Source organism: Oncorhynchus mykiss, chromosome 5 (assembly GCF_057628025.1).
Source record: "Oncorhynchus mykiss isolate SJ-2025 chromosome 5, ASM5762802v1, whole genome shotgun sequence".
Classification (NCBI taxonomy): Eukaryota; Metazoa; Chordata; class Actinopteri; order Salmoniformes; family Salmonidae; genus Oncorhynchus; species Oncorhynchus mykiss.
Window position 1 is genome coordinate 46574539 of NC_143026.1, and position 25885 is coordinate 46600423.

Here is a 25885-nt window from a genome sequence, read left to right on the forward strand (position 1 = left end):
GCGTGATGATGCTCATTACATGCTCCATTTTCAAGGCTTTACCGCACAACGCTTCCTGGTGTATGATACAATGATAAGCTGTCAGCTCACCTGTCGCGTTTTCCTCTTGCATCTTTTCCCGTATCTTCGCCACCAGTCCGCTCCTGTGTCCACACATCGCAGGTGCTCCGTCGGTTGTCAAACCCACAAGTTTTTCCCAAGGCAGCTCCATCTCATTTACACATCTTGACACCTCTTCATACAAATCATGCCCCGTAGTTGTGCCATGCATAGGACGTAAAGCCAAAAACTCCTCTGTCACGCTTAGGCTGGAGTCCACTCCGCGGATGAAAATTGACAACTGGGCAATGTCAGAAATGTCGGTGCTCTCATCCACAGCCAAGGAATATGCAATAAAATCTTTTCCCTTTTTCACAAGCTGCTCTTTTAGATTGATGGACAACTGGTCTACTCTCTCGGCAATGGTGTTTCTGCTCAGACTCACATTTAAAAAGAGTTGCCTTTTTTCTGGGCAAACTTCGTCACAAACTTTAATCATGCAGTTTTTGATGAAATCCCCCTCCGTAAATGGCCGGGCTGATTTAGCGATCTCTTCTGCCAAAATAAAACTGGCCTTGACAGCAGCCTGGCCTTGTGATTTGGCTTTTTTGAACAGAGCCTGTCGAGATTTGAGGCCTCGTTTTAATTCCTCTGCCTTTTGTAGCCTTTGTTCCATGTCCATATTCTTGTTTTTGTCCGCGTGTTTCGTTTCATAATGTCGTCTCAGATTATACTCTTTCAGTACCGCCTACTGCTCGGTGCGTCACCTTTGCATTGTGGGAAATGTAGTATTGGTGCGTGTAAAAGATCTGCGGGCTGCCGGCTTGCTGCGGGCCGGTTCTAATAATAAATCAAGATCATCCCAGGGGCCGTAAAAAACCTTCTTGCGGGCCGGATGTGGCCCGCGGGCCTTGACTCTGACATATGTGCTGTAGATGAAGGGGAGGAGACGGGTTCAAGAAGGTTATTTAAGACGATTGAGACATGGATTGTGTACCATTCAGAAGGTGAATAGGCAAGATATTTAAGTCCCTTTTGAATGGTGTGTGGGAGTGTTAGGTTCTGACCAAACAGTGTAAACTCAAACAGACGAGCATAAACCAAGCTTATTCACCCACTGGGTCATACAGCTGCAAAGACAAGGTATGATTTCGCAAGCACATATATTTATACCCTCCTAATAAGCGGAGTCAAATCCTTGCACATCTAGACAGCCAATAAATCTCTGTTACTAGTCAGGATTTTAATTGGCTCCTCTCACTGGTGTAGTCATGGCCCTTGCCTTATGCTAGAACCTTCGTGGGTGTGGAAGTATATGTGTGTGAAATAGGACTGTTTCTTCTCACTTTCATGTGACCTCGGGCAGAATCCCTCGCTCCTCCCAAATGAAACCAGACTGTTGTCCTTTGCCTCCCTCCTTCGGAGCCTTCATATTCAACAATAACATGTTTGGCAAAATGTTAACTTTCTGCACTCCCCTTTTCTCACTCAGTAACTTTCCATATACCACGTTCCTAGCCGCGCTTCATTTACCCCAACCTCCCTTATACATGTCTAGTAATCAATAAGTTCTAGTATTGTGACATAAGTATATTTCAAGCTAGAACCCAACAGTAGTAAGTACCAGGCGCAATGGTTTGTGTCAAGAACTGTAACACTGCTAGGTTTTTCATGCTCAACAGTTTCCCCTGTGTATCAGTAATGGTCCACCACCCAAAGGACATCCAGCCAACTTGACACAACTGTGGGAAGCATTGGAGTCAACATGGGCCAGCATCCCTGTGGAATGCTTTTGACATCTTGTAGAGTCCATGCCCTGACAAATTGAGGCTTTTCTGAGGGTAAAAGGGGGGTTACAACTTAATATTAGGAAGGTGTTCCTAATGTTTGGTCTACTCAGTGAATGTCAACCTGCTGTTTCACCCGGCTTAGAGTACCTAACGCCGCAAAATAATTGTTGGTGGTATTATGAGCAAATTTACATTATTATATTTTTTTTACATTACTTTTCACAATGGAAATTGTTTATAAAAATAGGCCTTTGTGACATTCACTGCTAAAATAGACTACATTTAAATGTAATTTTTTAAATCTGCGACTCCACAAATGGTAGTCCTCGAGTTTTTGACGATAATTTGTTGGTCCACAGAACGGACAAGGTTGGGAACCGCTCGTGTACAGTGCCAGAATTCAAAATGGATTAACTAGATTTCCTCACTCATCTACACACAATACCCCACAATGACATAGTGAAAACATGTTTGTAGAAATCTTAGCAAAATTCTTGAAAATCGGAAAGTATTCAGGCCCATTGACTGTTTCCACGTTTTGTTAAGTTACAGCCTTATTTTAAAATGGATTAAATATTTATTTTTTCTTAACAATCTACAATCATTACCCCATAATGACAAATAAAAATGACATTTTTGCAAATGTATGAAAAAAATTATACCTTTTTACTTCAGACCCTTTGTATTCAGACAATTTGCTATGAGACTCGAAATTGGGCTCAAGTGTGCATCCTGTTTACATTGAGCATATTTGAGATGTTTCTACAACTTGATTGGATTCCACCTGTGGTAAATTCAATTGATTGGAAAGGCACACACTTGTCTATATAAGGTCCCACAGTTGACAGTGCATGTCAGAGCAAAAACGAAGCCATGGTCGAAGGAATTGTCTGTAGAGTTCCAAGACAGGATTGTGTTGAGGCACAGAACTGGGGAAGGGTACCAAAACATTTCTGCAGCATTGAAGGTCCCCAAGAACACAGTGGCCTCCATCATTCTTAAATGGAAGAAGTTTGTAACCACCAAGATTCTTCCTTGCGCTGGCTCCCGGCCAAACTGAGCAATTGGGGGAGAAAGGCCTTGGTCAGGGAGGTGAGCCAGGTACCTGATGGTCACTCTGACAGAGCTCTAGAGTTCCTCTGTGGAGATGGGAGAACCTTCCAGAAGGACAACCATCTCTGAAGGCCTTTATGGTAGAGTGGCCAGACAGAAGCCACTCCTCAGCAAAAGGCACATGACAGCCCGCTTGTAGTTTGGCAAAAAGCACCTACAGACTCTTAGACCATGAGAAATGACATTCTCTGGTCTGATGAAACCAAGATGTAATTATTTTGACTGAATGCCAAGCGTCACGTCTGGAGGAAACCTGACACCATCCCTACGGTGAAGCATGGTGGTGGCAGCATCATGCTGTGGGGATGTTTTCAGCGGCAGGGACTGGGAGGCAAGAGAAGAATGGGAGAAACTCTCCACATGTAGGTGTGCCAAGCTTGATATGCAAGAAGACTCGATACTGTAATCACTGCGGAAGGTGCTTTAACAAAGTACTGAGTAAAGGGTCTGAATACTTACGTAAATATGATATTTCTGTTTTTTTCTAAAAGCTGTTTTTGCTCTGTCATTATGGAGTACTGTGTGTAGATTGAGGAGGAGAAAACTATTTACATTTTAGAATAAGGTTGTAACAGCAAAATGTGGAAAAAGTCTAGGGGTCTGAATACTTTGAAGGCACTGTAAATATTTACACCGCTGAGTGAATACTTTATAGAAGCACCTTTTGGCAGCGATTCGAGCTTTGAGTCTTTCTGGGTAAGTCTTTTTAAGAGCTGTCCACACCTGGATTGTGTAGCATTTGCCCATTTATTATTTTCAAAATGATTCAAGCTCTGTCAAATTGGTTGTTGATTATTGCTAGACAACAATTTTGAGGTCCTGCCATAGATTTTTAAGTAGATTTAAGTCAAAACTGTAACTCACTCACTGTCGTCTTGGTAAGGAACTCCAGTGTACATTTTGCCTTGTTTTAGGTTATTGTCCTGCTGAAAGGTGAATCCATCTCCCAGTGTCTGGTGGAAAGCAGACTGAACCAGTTTTTCCTCTAGGGTTTTCCCTGTGCTTAGCTCCATTCCGTGTATTTTTTTAAGCCTGGAAAACTCCCCACTCCTCAACGATTACAAGCATTCCCATAACATGATGCGGCCACCACTATGCTTGAAAATAATACAACTATCTCACTAAAATGACAAAAAGAAGAAACCCATTTTCTACCATAATTCTCCTTGGATCATTAAATTTGGTTAGTATTGTGAAATAACTAGAACGTTGTTCATCCGTCTTCAGTATTATCCTATCACAGCCATCAAACTCTAACTGTATCAATTGGCCTCATTGTGAAATCCCAGAGCGGTCTCCTTCCACTCCGGCAACTGAGTTAGGAAGGACACCTGTATCTGTGTAGTGTCTGAGTGTAACGTCACCGTGCTCAAAGGGTTTTATATATATATATATATATATATATATATATATATATATATATAAAAATAATAACCCTTGAATTGCAATAAAATGTCAGTGTCAAATCGCAATACATATCTTATCGGCATCAAAGTGCCATGATAATATCGTATCACGAGGTCCCTTGCAATTCCCAGCCCTATGACACACGGGAGACTACTCACTGCTACATATGTCTACACTGCAGTATGGAGTAGTTTAACGTCAGAAGGAAAAGGGGGCGTGTGCCTTTATTTTAATTTGTTTCATTTTACACCGTCTACCAATAGTTGCCCTTCTTTGCAAGGCATTGGAAAACCTCCCTGGTCTTTGTGGTTGAACGTGTGTTTGAAATTCACTGCTGAAGGACCTTACAGATTGTATGTGTGCGATACAGAGATAATTAAACAATCGTTAAACTCTATTGCACACAGTCCATGCAGCTTATTATGTGACTTATGCACATTTTACTCCTGAAATAAGGCCTGACATAACAAAGGGGTTGAGTACTTATTGACTCAATACATTTCAGCTTTTCATTTTTAATTAATTTGTGTGTAGGCCAGTGACCAAAAATCACAATTTAAAATGTACGTTGAAGGAGTCAATGGGTGTGAATTCTTTCTGAAGGCACTGTAAATTATACCTCAGTCCCGGGTGTTCATACACTTTACACCGACCTCGGCAGGCTGTCGACTTGTTGCTTTTGTGTTCTCTATTGCTCTATCTCTCTCAAACACACTCGGAATGTCTCACACTGATAAGCACCCTGCAGCTCTCTTTCTCACTCTATTGCTCTCACTCTCGCGCTTTATCTCTGTCTCTCACTTTTCCTTCTGACGTTTAACTCCTCCATGGGGCAGTGAGTAGTCGCCCGTGTGTGCAAGGGACCTCATGATTATCACGGCACTTTGATGCCAATACGATATGTATTGCGATTCGACACTGACATTTTATTGCAATTCAATGTTCGAAACATATTGGTCACCATATTCTCTGCTGCAGAGGGACAAGAGAGACAACTCATTTTGATCAGTCATGGAAATAAGTGCTGAGAGCAAATTGACCCTCTATTTATAAATATGGAGAACAAGCTATGAAGGATCATACTGGAATTTTGCTGCAGGTACAGCCAACTAGCGCAAAAATAATAATGCGGTTTCGATGATAATATACACTACCGTTCAAAAGTTTGGGGTCACTTAGAAATGTCCTTGTTTTTGAAAGAAAAGCAAATATTTTTGTCCATTTTAAAATCACATCAAATGGGTCTCCCGGGTGGCGTAGTGGTTAAGCTGTGCCACCAGAGACTCTGGGTTCGCGCCCAGGCTCTGTCGCAACCAGCCGAGATCCGGGAGGTCCGTGGGGCGCACAATTGGCCTAGCGTCGTCCGGGTTAGGGAGGGTTTGCCGGTAGGGATATCCTTGTCTCATCGCGCACCAGCGACTCCTGTGGCAGGCCGGGCGCCGTGCGTGCTAACCAAGGTTGCCAGGTGCACAGTGTTTCCTCCGACACATTGGTGCGGCTGGCTTCCGGGTTGGATGCGCGCTGTGTTAAGAAGCTGTGCGGCTTGGTTGTGTATCGGAGGACGCATAACTTTCGACCTTCGTCTCTTGAGCGATGAGACAAGATAGTAGCTACTAACAATTGGATACCACAAAATTGGGGAGAAAAAGGGGGTACAATTTTAAAATACAATTAAAAAAAACACATCAAATTGATCAGAAATACAGTGTAGACATTGTTAATGTTGTAAATGACTATTGTAGCTGGAAATGGCTGATTATTATTATTATTTTTTTAATTTAAAAAAAACATTTAAAAAATGGAATATCAACATAGGCGTACAGAGCCCCATTATCAGCAACCATCATTCCTGTGTTCCAATGGCACGTTGTGTTAGCTAATCCAAGTTTATCATTTTAAAACGCTAATTGATCATTAGAAAACCCATTTGCAATTATGTTCGCACAGCTAAAAACTGTTGTTCTGATTAAAGAAGCAATGAAACTGGCCTTCTTTAGACTAGTTGAGTATCAGGAGCATCAGCATTTGTGGGTTCGATTACAGGCTCAAAATGGCTAGAAACAAAGATCTTCTGAAACTCGACAGTCTATTCTTGTTCTGAGAAATGAAGGCTATTCATGTGAGAAATTGCCAAAAAACTGAAGATCTTGTACAACGCGGTGCACTACTTCCTTCACAGAACAGTGCCAACTGGCTCTAACCAGAATAGAAAGAGTGGGAGGCCCCGGTGCACAACTGAGCAAGAGGACAAGTACATTAGTGTATAGTTTGAGAAACAGACACCTCACAGGTCCTCAACTGGCAGCTTCATTAAATAGTACCCGCAAAACACCAGTCTCAATGTCAACAGTGAAGAAGCGACTCCGGGATGCTGGCCTTCTAGGCAGAGTTGCAAAGAAAAAGCCATATCTCAGACTGGCCAATAAGAAGAGAAGATTAAGATGGGCAAAATAACACAGACACTGGACAGAGGAACTCTGCCTAGAAGTCCAGAATCCCGGAATAGCACCAGCACAGCACACACAGCACAGCACACCCATACATTAGAATTAGCTTATTACCATGACCGAAATTAAGGTTCTCGTTAATAAAATGGACAATAATTATAGCTCAATATGCAAGTAATCTTAGACAGCCATTGTGAGTCGGCAAACAATTGAACACATCACTAAAGCCCATTCATGCCTCCATGTTGGTAAGGTAATGGTTTTCTAAGTTTTTCCCAATTGTTTTACTTTTTAGTCATTTCGGTAATAAGGTTGGTGTAAAGGGGGTGTTTTGAGAATAAGAACCTCATTCTGAAGGAATTAAGTGTATTTGTTAATCTAAGGACTACTACTCCTAGATGATGCATCATAGGTGAATAAAACCAAAATTGTGAACTTCAACTAGTATACCATTTTTATGATTTTATGGACAAACTACAGCAACATATTTAGTTTAATAAAAAAATAAAATCTAAAGTACAATTTTATCAAATTTACCCAATTTTATCCAAATGTATTTCAGTAATGAGAATTTGGTTGAAGTTACATAATTCAAATCAGACACTGTACCTTACACTAGGCATTTTAGTCTTCCGAATGATAGTTGAGTGTTGCAGATGCATCATGGTTTTATAATTTCAGTCTTACTATTTCAATTTGTTACTACCATGGTTAAAACTGTTTTCATGACAATCACCCAACTAACCTCCACCACACAATATGCTCTGCTAGGTTTCTCTTCCTGTTGTCACTCGGCACTGTACTCTCACTTCCTGTTTCTGTCATCTACTTTCTCTTCTTCCTTATGTGTGTAACACACTTGTCTTATAGAGTTTGTTGTTGTTGTAGGTTGAGCTGCAGAGAAATAGTGTTGCTGAGGCCTGGCCCAGGACATCTGAACTTCATCCATTCTCTGGCTTGTTGTATTCTGTCTTTACTAGAGGTCGACCCATTATGATTTTTCAATGCCAATACCGATTATTGGAGGACCAAAAAAAGCAGCTACGGATTAATCGGACAATTTATTATTATTTATCTATTTATTTGTAATAATGACAATTACAAAAATACTGAATGAACACTTTTATTTTAACTTAATATAATACATCAATCAAATCAATTTAGCCTCAAATAAATAATGAAACATACAATTTGGTTTAAATAATGCAAAAACAAAGTGTTGAAGAAGAAAGTAAAAGTGCAATATTTGCCATGTAAAAAAAGCTAAAGTTTAAGTTCCTTGCTCAGAACATGAGAACATATGAAAGCTGGTGGTTCCTTTTAACATGAGTCTTCATTATTCCCAGGTAAGAAGTTTTAGGTTGAGGTTATTATAGGAATTATAGGACTATTTCTCTCTATGCCATTTGTATTTCATATACCATTGACTATTGGATGTTCTTATAGGCACTTTACTATTGCCAGTGTAACAGTATAGCTTCCGTCCCTTTCCTCGCCCCTACCTGGGCTCGAACTAGGAACATATCGACAACAGCCACCCTCGAAGCATTATTGCCCATCGCTCCACAAAAGCCGCGGCCCTTGCAGAGCAAGGGGAACAACTACTCCAAGTCTCAGAGTGAGTGACGTTTGAAACGCTATTAGCACGCTAACTAGCTAGCCATTTCACATCAGTTACACCAGCCTGATCTCGGGAGTTGATAGGCCTGAAGTCATAAACAGTGCAATGCTTGAAGCATTGCGAAGAGCTGCTGACAAACGCACGAAAGTGCTGTTTGAATGAATGCATACAAGCCTGCTGCTTTCTACCACCGCTGAGTCAGACTGCTCTATCAAATCATAGACTTAATTATAACATAATAACACACAGAAATTACGAGCCTTAAAAATAAAAAAAAGTTGATTATTTCCGTATTTTATCTAACGAGTGGCATCCATAAGTCTAAATATTCCTGCTACATTGCACAACCTTCCATGTTACGTCATAATTACGTACAATTCTGGCAAATTATTTTGCAATGAGCCAGGCAGCCCAAACTGTTGCATATACCCCGATTCTGCGTGCAATGAGCGCAAGAGAAGTGACACAATTTCCCTAGTTTAATATTGCCTGCTAACCTGAATTTCTTTTAACTAAATATGCAGGTCTAAAAATATATACTTGTGTATTACAGGTTCTGTAATTCAGACAGCAAAACATTTCTCAACATCCCACTTTAGGACACTCCTCCTTCTCTCTCCAATCCTTACATCTTATGGTTCAACAGAAAGAAGGTAACCAGATACTAAACCCTGATTACTCCCTTAATAAGGGGAACTGACCTCACCTCCTGACCTCAACCCCTCCTTCCCCTAGTCCACAGATGTCCATCAGTCTCTCCTATCTCAACCGTTGCTCTCCTCCCTTCGCCCCAACACATTCCAAAGCTATCGGTCTTCCCACAGAGAACCATTAACTTCTGACTTTACAACCCAGTCTCTTTCACTCTTCCTATTCAAGGCTATTCAAGGAATACTATGTATGTACAATTTGATGTCGGAAGTTTACATACACTTATGTTGGAGTCATTAAAACTTGTTTTTCAACCACTCCACAAATTTTTGTTAACAAATTATAGTTTTGGCAAGTCGGTTATTACATCTACTTTGTGCATGACACAAGTAATTTTTCAAACAATTGTTTACAGACAGATTATTTCACTTATAATTCACTATTTCACAATTCCAGTGGGTCAGAAGTTTACATACACTAAGTTGACTGTGCCTTTAAATAGCTTGGAAAATTCCAGAAAATTATGTCATGGCTTTAGAAGCTTCTGATAGCTAATTGACATCATTTGAGTCAATTGGAGGTGTACCTGTGGATGTTTTTTTAAGGCCTACCTTCAAACAGTGCCTCTTTGCTTAGGAAAATCAAAAGAACTCAGCCAAGACCTCAGAAAACAAATTATAGACCTCCACAAGTCTTGTTCATCCTTGGGAGCAATTTCCAAACATCTGAAGGTACCACGTTCATCTGTACAAGCAATGGTACACAAGTATAAACACCATGGGACCACGCAGACGTCATACCGCTCAGGAAGGAGATGCGTTCTGTCTCTTAGAGATGAACCTCCTTTGGTGCTAAAAGTGCAAATCAATCCCAGAAAAATAGCAAAGGACCTTGTGGAGATGCTGGAGGAAACCGGTGCAAAAGTATCGATGTCCACAGTTAAACGATTCCTATATCGACATAACCTGAAAGGCTGCTCCGCAAGGAAACAGCCACTGCCCCAAAACCGCCATAACAATTCTAGACTACAGTTTGCAACTGGACATGGGGACAAAGGTCGTACTTTTTGGAGAAATGGTCTAATGAAACAAAAATAGAACTGTTTGGTCATAATGACCATTGTTATGTTTGGAGGAAAAAGGGAACCGTGAAGCATGGGGGTGTCAGCATCATGTTGTGGGGGTGCTTTGCTGCTGGAGGGACTTGTGCGCTTCACAAAATAGATGGCATCATGAGGTAGGAAAATTATGTTGATATATTGAAGCAACATCTCAAGACATCAGTCAGGAAGTTAAAGCTTGGTTGCAAATGGGTCTTCCAAATGGACAATGACCCCAAGCATACATCCAGAGTTGTGGCAAAATAGTCTTCCGAATGAAAAAGGACAACAAAGTTAAGGTATTGGAGTGGCCATCAAAGCCCTGACCTCAATCCCATATAAAATTTGTGGGCAGAACTGAAAAAGCTTGTGCGAGCAAGGAGGCCTACAAACCTGACTCAGTTATTCCAGCTGTCAGGAGGAATCGGCCTAAATTCACCCAATTTATTGTGGGAAGATTGTGGAAGTCTACCCTAAAAGTTTGACCCAAGACAAACAATTTAAAGGCAATACTACCAAATACTAATTGAGTGTATGTAAACTTCTGACCCACTGGGAATCTGATGAAGGAAATAAAAGCTGAAATAAGTAATTCTCTCTACTATTATTCTGACATTTCACATTCTTAAAATAAAGTGGTGATCCTAACTGACCTAAAACAGGGAATTTTTTACTTGGATTAAATGTCAGGCATTGTGAAAAACCGAGTTTAAATGTATTTGGCTAAGGTGTATGTAAACTTCCGACTTCAACTGTATTTTAAAACACTCACTCACTCACACACTCACACACTCTCTCTCTACTGGTCAAAAGTTTTAGAACACCTACTCATTCAAGTTTGTATTTTTACTATTACATTGTAGAATAATAGTGAAGACATCAAAACTATTAAATAACACATATGGTATCCTTTAGTAACCCAAAAATTATTCAAAGTAGCCACCTTTTGCTTGACAGCTTTGCACACTCTTGGTGTCAACCAGCTTCATGAGGAATACTTTTCCAACATTCTTGAAGGAGTTCCCACATATGCTGAGCACTTGTTGGCTGCTTTTCCTTCACTTTGCGGTCCAACTCAGCCCAAACCATCTCAACTGGGTTGAGGTTGGGTGATTGTGGATGACAAGTCATCTGATGCAGCAGCCCATCACTCTCCTTGGACAAAAAGCCCTTAGACAGCCTGGAGGTGTCTTTTGGGTCATTGTCCTGTTGAAAAACAAATGATAATCCAAACCAGATGGCATGGCATATCGCTGCAGAATGCTGTGGTAGCCATGCTGGTTAAGTGTGCCTTGAATCCTAAATATACTACTGACAGTGTCACCAGCAAATCACCCCCACACCATTACACCACCTCCTCCATGCTCCACTGAGGGGACCACACATGCGGAGATCATCCGTACACCCACACCGCTTCTCACAAAATCACGGCGGTTGGAACCAAAAATCTCCAATTTGGACTCATCAGACCAAATGACAGATTTCCACTGGTCTAATGTCCATTGCTCGTGTTTTTTTGCCCAAGAAAGTCTCTTCTTCTTATTGGTGTCCTTTAGTAGTGGTTTCTTTGCAGCAATTCGACCATGAAGGCCTGGTTCACACAATCTCTTCTGAACAGTTGATGTTGAGATGTGTCTGTTACTTGAACTCTGTGAAGCATTTATTTGGGTTGCACTCTGAGGTGCAGTTAGCTCTAATGAACTTATCCTCTGCAGCAGAGGTATCTCTGGGTCTTCCTTTCCCGTGACGGTCCTCATGAGAGCCAGTTCAATCATAGCGCTTGATGGTTTTTGCGACTGCACTTTCAGAGTTCTTGAAATTTTCAGGATTGACTGACCTTCATGTCTTAAAGTAATGATGGGTTGTCTTTGCTTATTTGAGCTGTTCTTGCCATAATATGGACTTAGTCCTATTTGGTAAAAGACCATCTTCTGTATACCACCCCTACCTCACAACACAACTGATAGGCTCAAATGCATTGAGAAGGAAAGAAATTCCACAATTTAACTAAACAAGGCACACCTGTTAATTGAAATGCATTCCAGGTGACTACCTCATGAAGCTGGTTGAGAGAATGCCAAGATTGTGCAAAGCTGTCATCAAGACGAAGGTTAGCTACTTTGAAGAATCTCAAAATATGAAGAATCTCAAAATATGTTTTGATTTAAGACTTTGTTGGTTACTACATGATTCCATATGTGTTATGTCATAGTTTTGATGTTGTCACTATTATTCTACAATGTAGGAAATATTAAAAAATAAAGTAAAACCCTTGAATGAGTAGGTGTGTCCAAACTCTTGACCGTGTGTGTGTGTGTGTGTACAAAAGTATATGGACATCCCTTCAAATTAGCCAAGTGTCGGCTGGAGTGGTGTAAAGCTTGCCAAAAGGACCTTCAAAATCTGCACACTGCCCCTTGTGGTGAAATTAAGAACTGCCATGAGATACATTTGCACGTTATTTTCATTTGATTTATTTAATATTTTATTTAACTACGCAAGTCAGTTAAGAACAAATTCTTATTTACAATGACTGCCAAACCCGAACCAGGAAAAAGCTGGGCCAATTGTGCGCCGTGTTATGGGACTCCCAATCAAGGTGATACAGCCCTTAATCGAACCAGGGTCTGTAGTGACGCCTCTAGCACCTTAGACCGCTGCGCCACTCGGGAGGCCCAAATACATTGCAAATACATGGTCATAGAAGATATGAATTATTCTGATAAAGGAAAGTTACTGTTTGACAATATAGGCATACAAAGACAAATGTAGCGAAGTGTGGAAATGATAACAATTGAGTTAAGGAAATGCAGAAATTGGTAAAAAATGCTGAAATTTTTGGGTGATTTGTTTTATACGGTTCAATCAGAAGAAAGCCCCATTAAAACCAAACCATAGGGTCATACACTACTCAAAGCATATTTAGAACTTGTATTATTAATAAACATATACCACCATACCATCAAAAATTAGACATATATTGTGATATAATATTTTGGCCATATCGCCCAGCCCTACACTAGTCTATCGCTGGGCTTTAGCCCCAATCCATCTCCTTAATGCTGTATGTGCCAAGCAGAGGCATCCGGTCCCACTTTTTAGTGTTTTCGTGTGAGACTCGACCGGGGATCGACGCCTATGGATAGCTTTAGTGTCAATTTTTTACATTTTTCTGTTCTCTCCTGTGTCCCAGGCCTGTCACCAATGTACTGCAGCCTATTTGGCCTGATGAGGGAGAGCGACCGCATGTGGTTCCCACCCAATCACATCCTCAAACTGGACGAATCAGCCAATGAGATGCTCCTCTTCAGAGTGAGGTAGGAACTAGGAAGTGGCATGGGATCAGGGGTCTAGCACAATTTATTTCTCTGTTGAAAAGGAAATATTTAGTTGGAATAGATTTATTAAAAAATGGAGGAATTAAAGTGTGAAATTACAGTGGTAATGAAGTTTAATCAAAGTATCATTGTACTGTGGTATACACAATTATATACAATGTTCTTTTATCTTCTATGACATCTTACTCTTTGGCTCAATTCCAATAACCCACCCCCTTAGCCCTTCCCCTCTGTTTTGCCCTATCCCGCACGTGGTATGGCGTGGGAGTGGTGTCCCAATTCAACTTGTAGCGAGGTGTAGTGCCTTTTCAGTCCTCTAGTTGGCCCTCCAAACAATGTGAATCGAGTTGCTGACTTCCTACCGCAATAATGTCCATCTGCGGACTGATGTTACTACATGGCGCGTACTATGCCTCGCTAAATGCCGCGGCCACTGCCATTGTGGCTGCTAGCGCGGTTTCTGTCCCAGACTGCAGCACAATAGGTGGCGGTAATGCACCAAAAACCCACCGAACAAGGCTGATAGCTAGATAGGGGACACCGGTACACAGTGTCCTTCGCCCCCGCCTGCCGAGCGCTGCTTTCCCGCAGTTATTTTAACGTTAAGGCAAGGGAAGTAGTTAGCTTGTGTAGCCAATCCAACTCTCGCGTTGCACTACCCTCGCCATAACATTAAAATAACTGGGAAAGCAGTGCTCGTCAGGTGGGGGGCGAAGGACACTGTACTGGTGTCCTAGCTAGCAGCCTCTGGCATTGGGCAAGGCATGTAGTGACCGTAGTATGCAGATAAACCCTACTCTCCTACCGAGTGGTTCTCAAAACTCCCAAGGCTCGAATGTTGCTTCAGGAAAGATGGCTGATTTAAAAATACTAGGATGGAAGCAATTTTTATGAATCATGCAAAACATGTACTGTTAAGAGGAATATGTTCGGTAGCCCGTTATACTCGTACCCCTGTACTGGTTGAAAATGGCAGATGGGACGAGGTGGCTGTACAGTAACACGCTATAAATGATGTCAGAGCTCAGGTTCAGCGTTTTCACAGCGCTGTGTGGGTTTTGACTGACAGCCGTTCTGAACTTGAGCACCGCACACTTCAAGAAGCTTCCGCGAACCCTCCTGCTTTAAAATTAGGAAGAGACTATGTATTTTAAAAGGATGAGACGATGAGGATTATAGTAAATACCACTTTGATGTCATACAAGCAAGCCAAAAACTTGAGTCCAAATATGCACTTCACATGAAAACTTATGTCATTAACAGTCACCGTTTACGATCACTGTTTGACGTGCAGTTACAAGATGACATGGCGTCATACCCTGGGTTGTTCTGAACAGAATGAGCCTATGTCTATTGTGATGAAAATTTGCCACGGAACTCGCACCTGAATGCACGCATGACTCCATTCTATGTTCAGTGAAATGACCGTCTGGTTCTCTGGTTCGCCCTGTGAATGCCTAGCACTGTAAGATCCTATTTTATAACTCACCTAGTCATGTTGGCAACAGAACAAGATTTCAAATGATGCCCACCTGACCCAGATAGCTGTTTTATAATGGGCTGTTTTTTGGGATTGCGTGAACAATAACCATACTTGTTTGATGGCGGGGACGCGGGGTTGTGTTCCAAACAGAACAACTACAAGTGTGCTTGCTATAGTTTCTCAACGTCATAGCTAGGAGAGCTCAAAAAAAAAGCACATAGTTGAATACTCTTCTTTGAGTCATTAAAGTGCATTGCAGATAAAAAGACAGGTCTATGGATGTGTAGCCGATCTGTGTGTGGACCCTAAAACATTAGGTATAAATATTAGTTCAGTTCAGTAACAGTGGTTTTAATTGTTCGTACAGGCAGAAAATGCCTGTATGAAGGAAATGTGACTGTTACATGTCAAACTGCTATTATGGAATGAAAGTCCTTCTCCACATTGAACCACAGCCAGAGGACGTGTCCTGGCAGTTTTGTAGTTTTGCTGTTCTCATTTGTTGCTGATACGGTAAGTACGTATTTGTTGCATAAGAAATATAAGGAAAGCTATTACTGCCACCTGTACAGGCTAGTCATCCTTTGCATGGCAGGCTATCCATTGGCTGCTTTTATTTGTCACTCTAACCACTAGTTGCTAGGTTTTCATGTGCCACAACCCTGTTTCTTTCCCCTCTCTCTCTCTCTCTAGGTACTACTTCCCTGGCTGGTATAACAACCGAGCCTCCTGTGCCCACCGCTATGGGGTCAACAAAGGGCTGGAGAGCCCCGTCTTAGACGACACCGTCATGTCCTACCTCTTTGCTCAGGTTAGTCTCGACTTTGTCATTATTTTTGCCTGGTTTATTTTCAGTCTGGTAGAGTGAAATTCAAGAGAGCAAGATGTAAATTCATAAAGAGTCTCAGGGTAGGAGTGCTAATCTAGGTTCAGCTTTAAATTAATTGGCTCTTCTACTCAGGGTTGCTGTGTAAATATGGGCTCTGACCAGACCACAGGCTGCATTTGGGGTAATGGTCTCTATAAGCAAAGCACCTATCAGCAAGGCTTGTAGAGCTTGTGATGTGTAAATCATTGCTTAATCCACCCATTGGGTGGTAGGGTACTGAAGAAAGAGGAAGTGATATTGGGAGGCAGTGTGAGAGGCACAGTGGTGGGTTTTTTGTGTTTTTGTGTGTATGTGTGTGCGCTATCTCACGTTTTAACAATGTTTATGTGAAGATTTGTGAACCAGGGGGCCTTTTTGATCTACGCTTATCCTTTTTACTTTACTATGAGAGAATATGCTGTCATTTAAAGGGGCAATACGCAATTGCTGCATCCCAATTTTGGACTTATAAATAAATTATATACACTCATTGATTCTTGAAGAATATAACTTAGAGATGCCTCATGAGCTTAGTTAAACTTTCATACATCAGAACCCAAAATATTAGCTTGTTTTACCCAATGTTTGTCAAAATTAAAAATGTAAATAAACACGGTATAGCTTCAAAATATGCTTGAAACTATAATTCTGATTACCTTGGATAGGCAGTCGTTGCATCAATTACACTGTCTATGAATTTAAGTGGTTACATTTCTCCTGGCCTTTTTTACCAGAACAGAGGTGGGATGTGCTTTATCTTTTCAACTGCGAATTTCCCCTTAAGTCTGTAGTGTCTTTGGCTATGCCGGATTAAGTGATATGACATGCTATTCTATAAAATCCTTTCTCTGTAATTAATATTACCTGATTGAGCTAATCATGTTAATGTAATTAACTAGAAAATCGGTGCACCACGAAAGAGTGTTTTTATAGAGCTGTTATCTTCCGAATAAACTCTTAAAGACCTAGTCATATTTTACATCAATAGCAGTCAATATTAATCGTCACCTTATTTCAGTCTCGTCTGAAAGGTGCAAATTCTTGGTTATCTTCACGAACCCTGGCTAACAAGTTGAATCAGCAATACAAAATTGGGTTTAATTATTTATTTACTAAATACCTAACTAATCACACAGAATTACATATACACAGAATGCAAATTATGTCATACAGAAAACGTCCCTGGTGGACGGAGCCGACATGACGGCTAGCTACACAAAGGAAAGGGGGTTGGGTTTGAGTGAAAGAGCGGGAAGACTGAGGAACAAAGGGAGAAGCCATGCTATCGTAAATACAGTATCTTATGCATTCTAAATTACCGCCCATTTGGAAAAGGGAAAAGCAATAAATATTTACTCTGATCTGCGCTTCGGTAGGTTGGTCCTAGATGCTGGCCGTGTTAGCCAACAGAGATCTTCCTGTTCTCAGAAGAATGTCCGAGGCGGTAAATTGGCTACGTTGTAGTATCGTCGTTGTGTGTTAGGCTGGATACGTCGTCCGTCCTTTCCTAGCCCACGTTTACAGCGGCCGCTGCTAACTCAACGGCTAGGAGGTATCACTTCTGTAGTGAATAAGAGTTCAAAGTTCATACCATTCGCAACCAAAGCTCACGCTGATGTTGGCTTCATTCTGTAGTTATTATCTGAACCATTCTGACATCGGATCGTCATCCTAATGTACCCGGAACAAGAGGTTACATTTTCGTCAAGGCTTTATATAGAGGAGGGAGAAGGGTGTGTTTTCATAGTTTTATAGCCCATGTCTCATTACAGGGCTGGGTCACTGATTGAGCAGAGCTCTAACTTTTTGAAAACACAATTCTCTCATTTGGAAGCTAAAATTACATTTAATCTTTTCACAAATAGTGTCATATTTAAACATTTAAATTGCACAACAATTACATGTGAATCTGATAACTAGAATGTGTAGACTTTCCCAGATACAGTTTGTCGTCCTGTCATCAGTCATAATGTCTCAGATGACAACTGAACTGACATCATATTCATTAAGTACCAACGCATATTTTCAACTGGTTCTATTACCGAAATATGGTTCCTTTCCCCCCACTTGTATGATGTTCCCAGACACTCTATGTTTAACAAAGGCTATTCAAGAGTACTCCAGTAGAGAGAGGGAAGGGAGAAAGGTATTTATGGGAGGGTCATAAACCTTACCCACAGGCCAATGTCATGACAAGTGTTAGGTTCTACGTTTCTGGTACGAATTCCAGTTTTAGTCGATGTTATCCACAGAGAATATAGAAAGTGAAACTGGACTGTCCGTAGTTCTAATCCGAGTATGTGAACGGAGCTGGAGCAGAGTGAGGAGCAGAGCGTGCCCAATTTGAGCGTGATTCCCAGTGCAGAGCGTGATTCCCAAAGGCTGGAGCATTAGCCTTCTCGCCCTCTCCAATTTTGCTCAAATAGCGCTCCAGTAGCCCTCACTTCACAAGTTCAGGGCATGCCCAGCAGGCATTTGTAGTCGACTTGTGTGCTGCTATAGCCCTTTGCTTTAGCTACTGTCATGGAGTTCGCTAACAAATGTCATGAAGAAACTAGTAAAACACAGTTGCAAAATCAAGGTGACTTACAAAGATGAGGACCAAGAGAGGGAGTGAAGTGATGTAATGTCCACAACTAAATAATTATTCTGGAATCTGAAAAGACACCCAAAAGCATGATGGTGTACTTACTACCAATGTTCCCTCTAAGCTGCGCGCGTATGCTGCCATGCGCCTCCAGGACTGCTGCACAGAAGAAGTGCCATGTCATGCAGAGACGCAAGAGATTGAACTTCACTGAGTTCGCCTCATTAGTTTGCACTATATAGATTAGGACCGACCCCAATTAGTCGATTGTTTAGTGATTCGACTGTTGGTCGACCGAGATTGTTTTTATATATATACACACATACACACACACACACACAGAGTTGTAGTCGGAAGTTTACATACACCTTAGACAAATACATTGAAACTCAGTTTTCCACAATTCCTGACATTTAATCCGAGTAAAAATTCCCTGTTTTAGGTCAGTTAGGATCACCAAGAATGTGAAATGTCAGAATAATAGTAGAAATAATTATTTCTTTCAGCTTTTATTTCTTTCATCACATTCCCAGTGGGTCAGAAGTTTACCTACACTTAATTAGTATTTGGTAGCATTGCCTTTAAATTATTTATCTTGGGTCAAATGTTTAGTGTAGCTTTCCACAAGATTCCCACAATAAGTTGGGTGAATTTTGGCCCATTCCTCCTGACAGCTGGTGCAACTGAGTCAGGTTTGTAGGCCTCCTTGCTCACACACGCTTTTTCAGTTCTGCCCACAAAATTCTATAGGATTAGATCAGGGCTTTGTGATGGCCACTCCAATACGGGGTGGGGGCGGCAGGGGGCAGGGGGCAGGGGTGGGGGCGGCAGGGTAGCCTAATGGTTAGAGCGTTGGACTAGTAACCGCAAGGTTGCAAGTTCAAACCCCCGAGCTGACAAGGTACAAATCTGTCGTTCTGCCCTGAACAGGCAGTTAACCCACTGTTCCTAGGCCGTCATTGAAAATAAGAATTTGTTCTTAACTGACTTGCCTAGTTAAATAAAGGTAAAATAAAAAAAATAAAAAAAATAAAAACCTTGACTTTGTTATTCTTAAGCCATTTTGCCACAACTTTGGATGTATGCTTGGGGGTCATTGTCCATTTGGGAGACCCATTTGTGACCCAGCTTTAACTTCCTGACTGATGTCTTGAGATGTTGCTTCAATATATCCACATAATTTTCCTACCTCATGATGCCATCTATTATGTGAAGCGTGCAAGTCCCTCCTGCAGCAGTTGGGATGGTGTTCTTCAGCTTGCAAGCCTCCCCCTTTTTCCTCCAAACATAATGATTGTCATTATGGCCAAACAGTTCTACTTTTGTTTCATCAGACCAGAGGACATTTCTCCAAAAAGTACGAACTTTGTCCCCATGTGCAGTTGCAAACCGTAGTCTGTCTTTTTTATGACTGTTTTGGAGCAATGTCTTCTTCCTTGCTGAGCGGCTTTTCAGGTTATGTCGATATAGGACTCATTTTACTGTGGATATAGATACTTTTTTACCTGTTTCCTCCAGCATTTTCACAAGGTACTTTGCTGTTGTTCTGGGATTGATTTGCACTTTTCGCAGCAATGTACGTTCATCTCTAGGAGACAGAACACGTCTCCTTCCTGAGGGGTATGACGGCCGCGTGGTCCCATGGTGTTTATACTTGCGTACTATTGTTTGTACAGATGAACGTGGTAACTTCAGGCATTTGGAAATTGCTCCCAAGGATGAACCAGACATGTGGATGGCTTTTTTCCTGAGGTCTTGGCTGAGTTCTTTTGATTTTCCCATGATGTCAAGCAAAGACGCACTGAGTTTGAAGGTAGACCTTGAAATACATCCACAGGTTCACCTCAAATTGACTTAAATGATGTCAATTAGCTGTCAGAAGCTTCTAAAGCCATGACATCATTTTCTAGAATTTTCCAAGATTTTTAAAGGCACAGTCAACTTAGGGTATGTAAACTTCTGTCCCACTGGAATTGTGATAGTGTAAGTGAAATAATCTGTCAATAAACCATTTTTGGAAAAATGACTTGTGTCACGTAGATGTCCTCACCGACTTGCCAAAACTATAGTTTGTTAACAAGAAATTTGTGGAGTGGTTGAAAAACTAGGTTTAATGACTCCAACCTAAGTGTATGTAATATTCTGACTTCAACTGTAAGTAGTACTTTAAAGTACTAAGTCAAATCAAGACTAGCTGCTAAACACTACAGCTCTCTTCGGGTCAAAGGGTAATGTAAGTGTATGTAAACTTCCGACTTCAACTGTGGTGTGTGTGTGTGTATGTATGTATATATGTATGTTTGTTTGTGTGTGTGTAACATATATATATATATATATACAGTAGGTACACTTCAACTATGACAGATAGGTTTGAAGCTTTGTTTGAAGAAATCAACTGTGGGAGCAATTATTAGGAAATGGTAGACATACAAGACCACTGATAATCTCCCTCGATCTGGGGCTCCACGCAAGATCTCACCCAGTGGGGTCAAAATGATCACAAGAACGGTGTGCAAAAATCCCAGAACCACACAGGGGGACCTAGTGAATGACCTGCAGAGAGCTGGGACCAAAGTAACAAAGCCTACCATCAGTGACACACTACGCCGCCAGGGACTCAAATCCTGCAGTGCCAGATGTGTCCCCCTGCTTAAGCCAGTATATGTCCAGGCCCGTCTGAAGTTTGCTAGAGAGCATTTGGATGATCAAGAAGAAGATTGGGAGAATGTCATATGGTCAGATGAAACCAAAATATAACTTTTTGTAAAACTCAACTCGTCGTGTTTGGAGGACAAAGAATGCTGAGTTGCATCCAAAGAACACCATACCTACTTTGAAGCATGGGGGTGGAAACATGCTTTGGGGCTGTTTTTCTGCAAAGGGACCAGGACGACTGATCCGTGTAAAGGAAAGAATGAATGAGGCCATGTATCGTGAGATTTTGAGTGAAAACCTCCTTCCATCAGCAAGGGCATTGAAGATGAAACGTGGCTGGGTCTTTCAGCATGACAATGATCCCAAACACACCGCCCGGGCAACAAAGGAGTGGCTTCGTAAGAAGCATTTCAAGGTCCTGGAGTGGCCTAGCCAGTCTCCAGATCTCAACCCCATAGAAAATCTTTGGAGGGAGTTGAAAGTCTGTGTTGCCCAGCAACAGCCCCAAAACATCACTGCTCTAGAGGAGATCTGCATGGAGGAATGGGCCAAAATACCGGCAACAGTGTGTGAAAACCTTGTGAAGACTTACAGAAAACATTTGACCTCTGTCATTGCCAACAAAGGGTATATAACAAAGTATTGAGAAACTTTTGTTATTGACCAAATACTTATTTTCCACAATAATTTGCAAATAAATTCATAAAAAATCGTACAATGGGATTTTCTGGATTTTTTTTACCCCCTCATTTTGTCTGTCATAGTTGAAGTGTACCTATGATGAAGATTACAGGCCTCTCTCATCTTTTTAAGTGGGAGAACTTGCACAATTGGTGGCTGACTAAATACTTTTTTTCCCCACTATATCACCAGTAGTACATTTACCGTTATTTCCTATAATGTGTAGGTGATCCTTTCTAACGCAGCTTTTCTGAAAGATATTATGTAGTAGAACTGCGTAAGTGCTGCTCTCCACTTTCTGGATGACCGAGTTTTGAAATCTGTGGAAATAGAGTATGATAGTTAAGGAGATTGAGAACATTCTGCCGTTTTGAAAAGATATCACACAGAAGGCTGTTGTATAAAAGACCTGCCTCCGGATTACATATTCAAACTAAGGGCAAACATGGCATCTGTGACAGAGGGGGAGAAGCGGACATCCATATATAAGGGTAAGATAGTCTAGCTAGCTAAATTTTTCAGATATTACATGTTTCTAATTTCGTCAGTAATTTCTTTTTAAGTTAGTGAACTGTTAGCTAGCTAGCTAACATTAGCTGGCTGGCTCCCTATCTAACATTACATGTTTGATCTGTGTAGTAATATTTGTATCTGTTAGCTTGCTAACATTGAACCTTGTTGGTTAGCTACCTGCAGATTCATACATTATGAGTTTTGATTATGGTTCATTGTTTAGCAAGCTACATGTCTAAACAAAAGACTCCTCTATGCAAGTAACCATTTCAATAGAATGTTCATGATGTAACTACAACAACTGTTGATAGACGTAGCTGGTAAATTCGCTCTGGCTATCTACTCCGATTTCAGAGCACTCTTGTCTGAGTGTGCCAGAGCGCAGAATAACTGACACATTTACTAATGTTCAACACCCTTTGAATTTGGCCTGTGTCATGCAGCGTGAGGTGCATGGCAGCGGATGCGTGGCACCACAATGGGCCTCAGGATCTTGGCACGGTATCTCTACATTTAAATTGCCATCGATAAAATCCAATTGTGTTTGTTGTCCATAGCTTATGCCTGCCCATACCATAACCCCACTACCACGATGGGGCACTCTGTTCAAAACGTTGACATCAGCAAACCGCTCGACCACACAAAGCCATACATGTGGTCTGCGGTTGTGAGGCCGGTTGCCAAATTCTCTGAAATTACATTGGAGGTGGCTTATAGTAGAGAAATTAGCTTTACATACTCTGGCAACTGCTCTGGACATTCCTGCAGTCAGCATGGCAATTGCACACTCCCTCAAAACTTGAGACATCAAGTGTGACAAAACAGCACATTTTAGAGTGACCTTCTATTGTCCCCAGCCACACCTGTCAGGTGGATGGATTATCTTGGCAAATGAGAAATACTCACTAACAGGGATGTAAAAAAAATTGTACACAGAATTTGAGAGATACGCTTTTTGTGCATATGGAACATTTCTGAGCTCTTTTATTTCAGCTCATGAAACATGGGATCAACACTTTTCATGTTCCGTTTATATTTTTGTTCAGTGTAATTGGAAGCTCCCTTAACGGCCAGATCCGGGTACATTTGATACTTTTCAGAACTGCAGAATTTAACTAACTGCTCTACCAAGTCAACAGCCTTCAAAGGGAGAGATGGGTACTATACTAAATCACTATACTTAATCTTAATCAGTAACAAAAAGGTTTTAATTACTGAGTAAACAAAACACAACTTCTGTTCACAGGGAGGCCACTCTCCCCCTTTACTTTCAGTTTACTGGAAGGTATTGTTTTAATCTACCCCAAAGTTTTACTATTTGCTTCACACTATTTGTGTATTATTCTGAGATGAATAGGTTTTGTACCCAAATTATAAAATACATCAGCCAGATACTAATATTCACCAAATTAAAACAGTGTTTTTTCGAGCCAGATACCGCACAAAAACAAAAATGTTGAAGGCTAATTTACCCCATTCTGACAGAAGTTAAACTATTTCAGAATAAGAATGAATAAAGTCTCACAAGATTGAGCGTGTGAGGAGTGTTTGGTCATGCCAACAGATTATCCAAACACAAAATCGGTTCTACCCCAGCTACAATAAAGAATAAGCCCGGTATTGTTACTGGACCGATTGTAAACTGTATGGGTAGTAGTTACATTGCTCTTGACTGAATGTAATGATTTTTCTCGGCGTAAAGGTAGCCATTTTGAGGCCAACTATCCCTATGCTTTCTTTGCTTCCAACTCTGGACATTTTCATGAGTTTGCTGCTGCTCACTAGTCAGTGAAGAAAGTGAGTCGACGCAGAGAGCCCAGGCACCACCGTACATTCTCATCCAATGGCCAAGTGCGCGGCATCAGTGTGCTTTTATTCTCCCTACTCTCAAATCCATTACCAGTGCTTGGGGTATGGGTAGGAGCGACAACACGCACTGCAGCACCGTGAGCTGAATTTGATTCCTCTCTCAATGCAGCTTGCACTATCTGTTCCCAGCTGGTGTGTTGACTTAATAGTGGGTTTCAAACCTGTCACAAATTCCTTCTCTAGCAGCAAAATTGCCAGCCAGAGCCACATTTTTGTGCCCTATGTTTTTTTCCATCCTATCGCTCGTCCCTGCAGTGGTTAAGAATCCTTCCCCCGCTACATGTGAGGTTGTTGGATCACATGCCTTGCGGCTGTAAGACCAAGCAGGGTTTTTGATGAGGTGCTAGGAGTTGTGCCAAAATTGCTCTAGGCAGGAGAGCGCAGACAACGGGATCATAAGCGCCCGCATGGAAACCAAAAATTCAACCATCTTTTCTAATGAAGCTGACGAATTCCTGACCCTATTTAACTTTTTTCATTATGCAATGCATTTCCTCAATACTTGGCAGCTGGTACGAACCGGGCTCACCTCTCTATGGTTTCCAGTCCAATCCAGCCCAGGACTACTATGTTGGATTTGATTTGTATTATTTTCCAGAGCCTTCGAGGTCCTGGTTCTGTTGATTTCAAAATGTTTCTCTAGTCGCCTCCTACTACTCGCCTGCACAAGCTGACTCTCTATATCTTTTAATATGAGATTTATCGGTTCTACCTTGCTGTTGATAAAACAACGCCATCAAAACGCGTGTATATTGAGCTTGCGATTTGTCCTTGACGTCATTGTGCCGTGCCATACCACTACATCTCTATTAGATTGGAATTTTCAGTCAGCAGGGAAATGCTGACCAATTGATTCCAATTTGCACAATTTTCCCCATACCGAATTGGTAGATTCTTTGCGCGCCTCTTTCAGCACACCCATGGCTTTACAAAATGTTTCCTCTTCTATTCCCCCTTTTACAGAAGTGTCAGAACCCACAGATGCCATTTTCAATGGTTATTATTTCTCTGCCTCTCCCGGTATCTACGATGTTTAGATGTTCTCACCCACTATTCACGGGGTACGTGCTTAATACATTTGTAACTGGACCTGATATCTTGTTGAGAACGACACTGAAGCGTCTGCAAATGTACTATTGGAGAACCCAGGAGACATAAGGTCTTTTATACCAGTGTCACTCCTCAAGTATCACTGTTGTTGACAACACAAGTTTTAAAAAAATGCCACACAATCGGTCTCTATTATTAGCACCAATAGCCCACAAACCAACCTCCTGACTTACAGCATCTCCACAGCCAATACACACAGATCACTTACAAATAACGTCTTCATACTGCTATACACGGAGGTGAACTTCCTCCAGAACTTGCATGCAACCTTCTAACACTATACACATTACTACTTACTGACAACGCCTCCTCCTAGATTGGATGCTATTAACAGGAACCGTCCATGTTCAATGAATTCATGGTACCCAAGAAGATTCTTTCAACATGAACTCCTTCTCTTACAATCAAACGTACTGGTATAAAAATGACAATTTATCCATACAACGATCAGACAATGACACACAATAAGACAAACATTAATATAGTCATCTGGGCAAGGAACTAAAAAAAAATGTTTCATCTAGGCCACAAACCTCAAAAATGCCAATCATCCAGTAGGGTAAAAAATTTAAATAGTCATCTCCGCCACAAACTGCAAAAATGCCAATCATCCA

The 25885-nt window shown here is 41.3% G+C and overlaps 1 protein-coding gene across 15 annotated transcripts in view; it reads left to right on the forward strand.

Moving 5' to 3' along the window:
* jak2a (Janus kinase 2a) overlaps positions 1-25885 on the forward strand; it is an 87142-nt gene that overhangs the window by 33532 nt on the left and 27725 nt on the right. For 11 of the 15 annotated variants that reach the window (XR_002473508.3, XR_016496087.1, XR_016496093.1 and 8 more), the window contains 2 exons: positions 13361-13484; positions 15682-15799. Coding sequence is in view for 5 of the 15 variants with exons in the window: in XM_021603119.3 (XP_021458794.3) it covers positions 13361-13484; positions 15682-15799 (242 nt within the window). In the remaining 10 variants the exon portion in view is untranslated. Of the gene's footprint in view, positions 1-12183; positions 12278-13360; positions 13485-15681; positions 15800-25885 lie in introns of those variants that run through there. The other 4 variants (XR_016496090.1, XR_016496091.1, XM_090235026.1 and 1 more) reach the window with 2 other exon arrangements.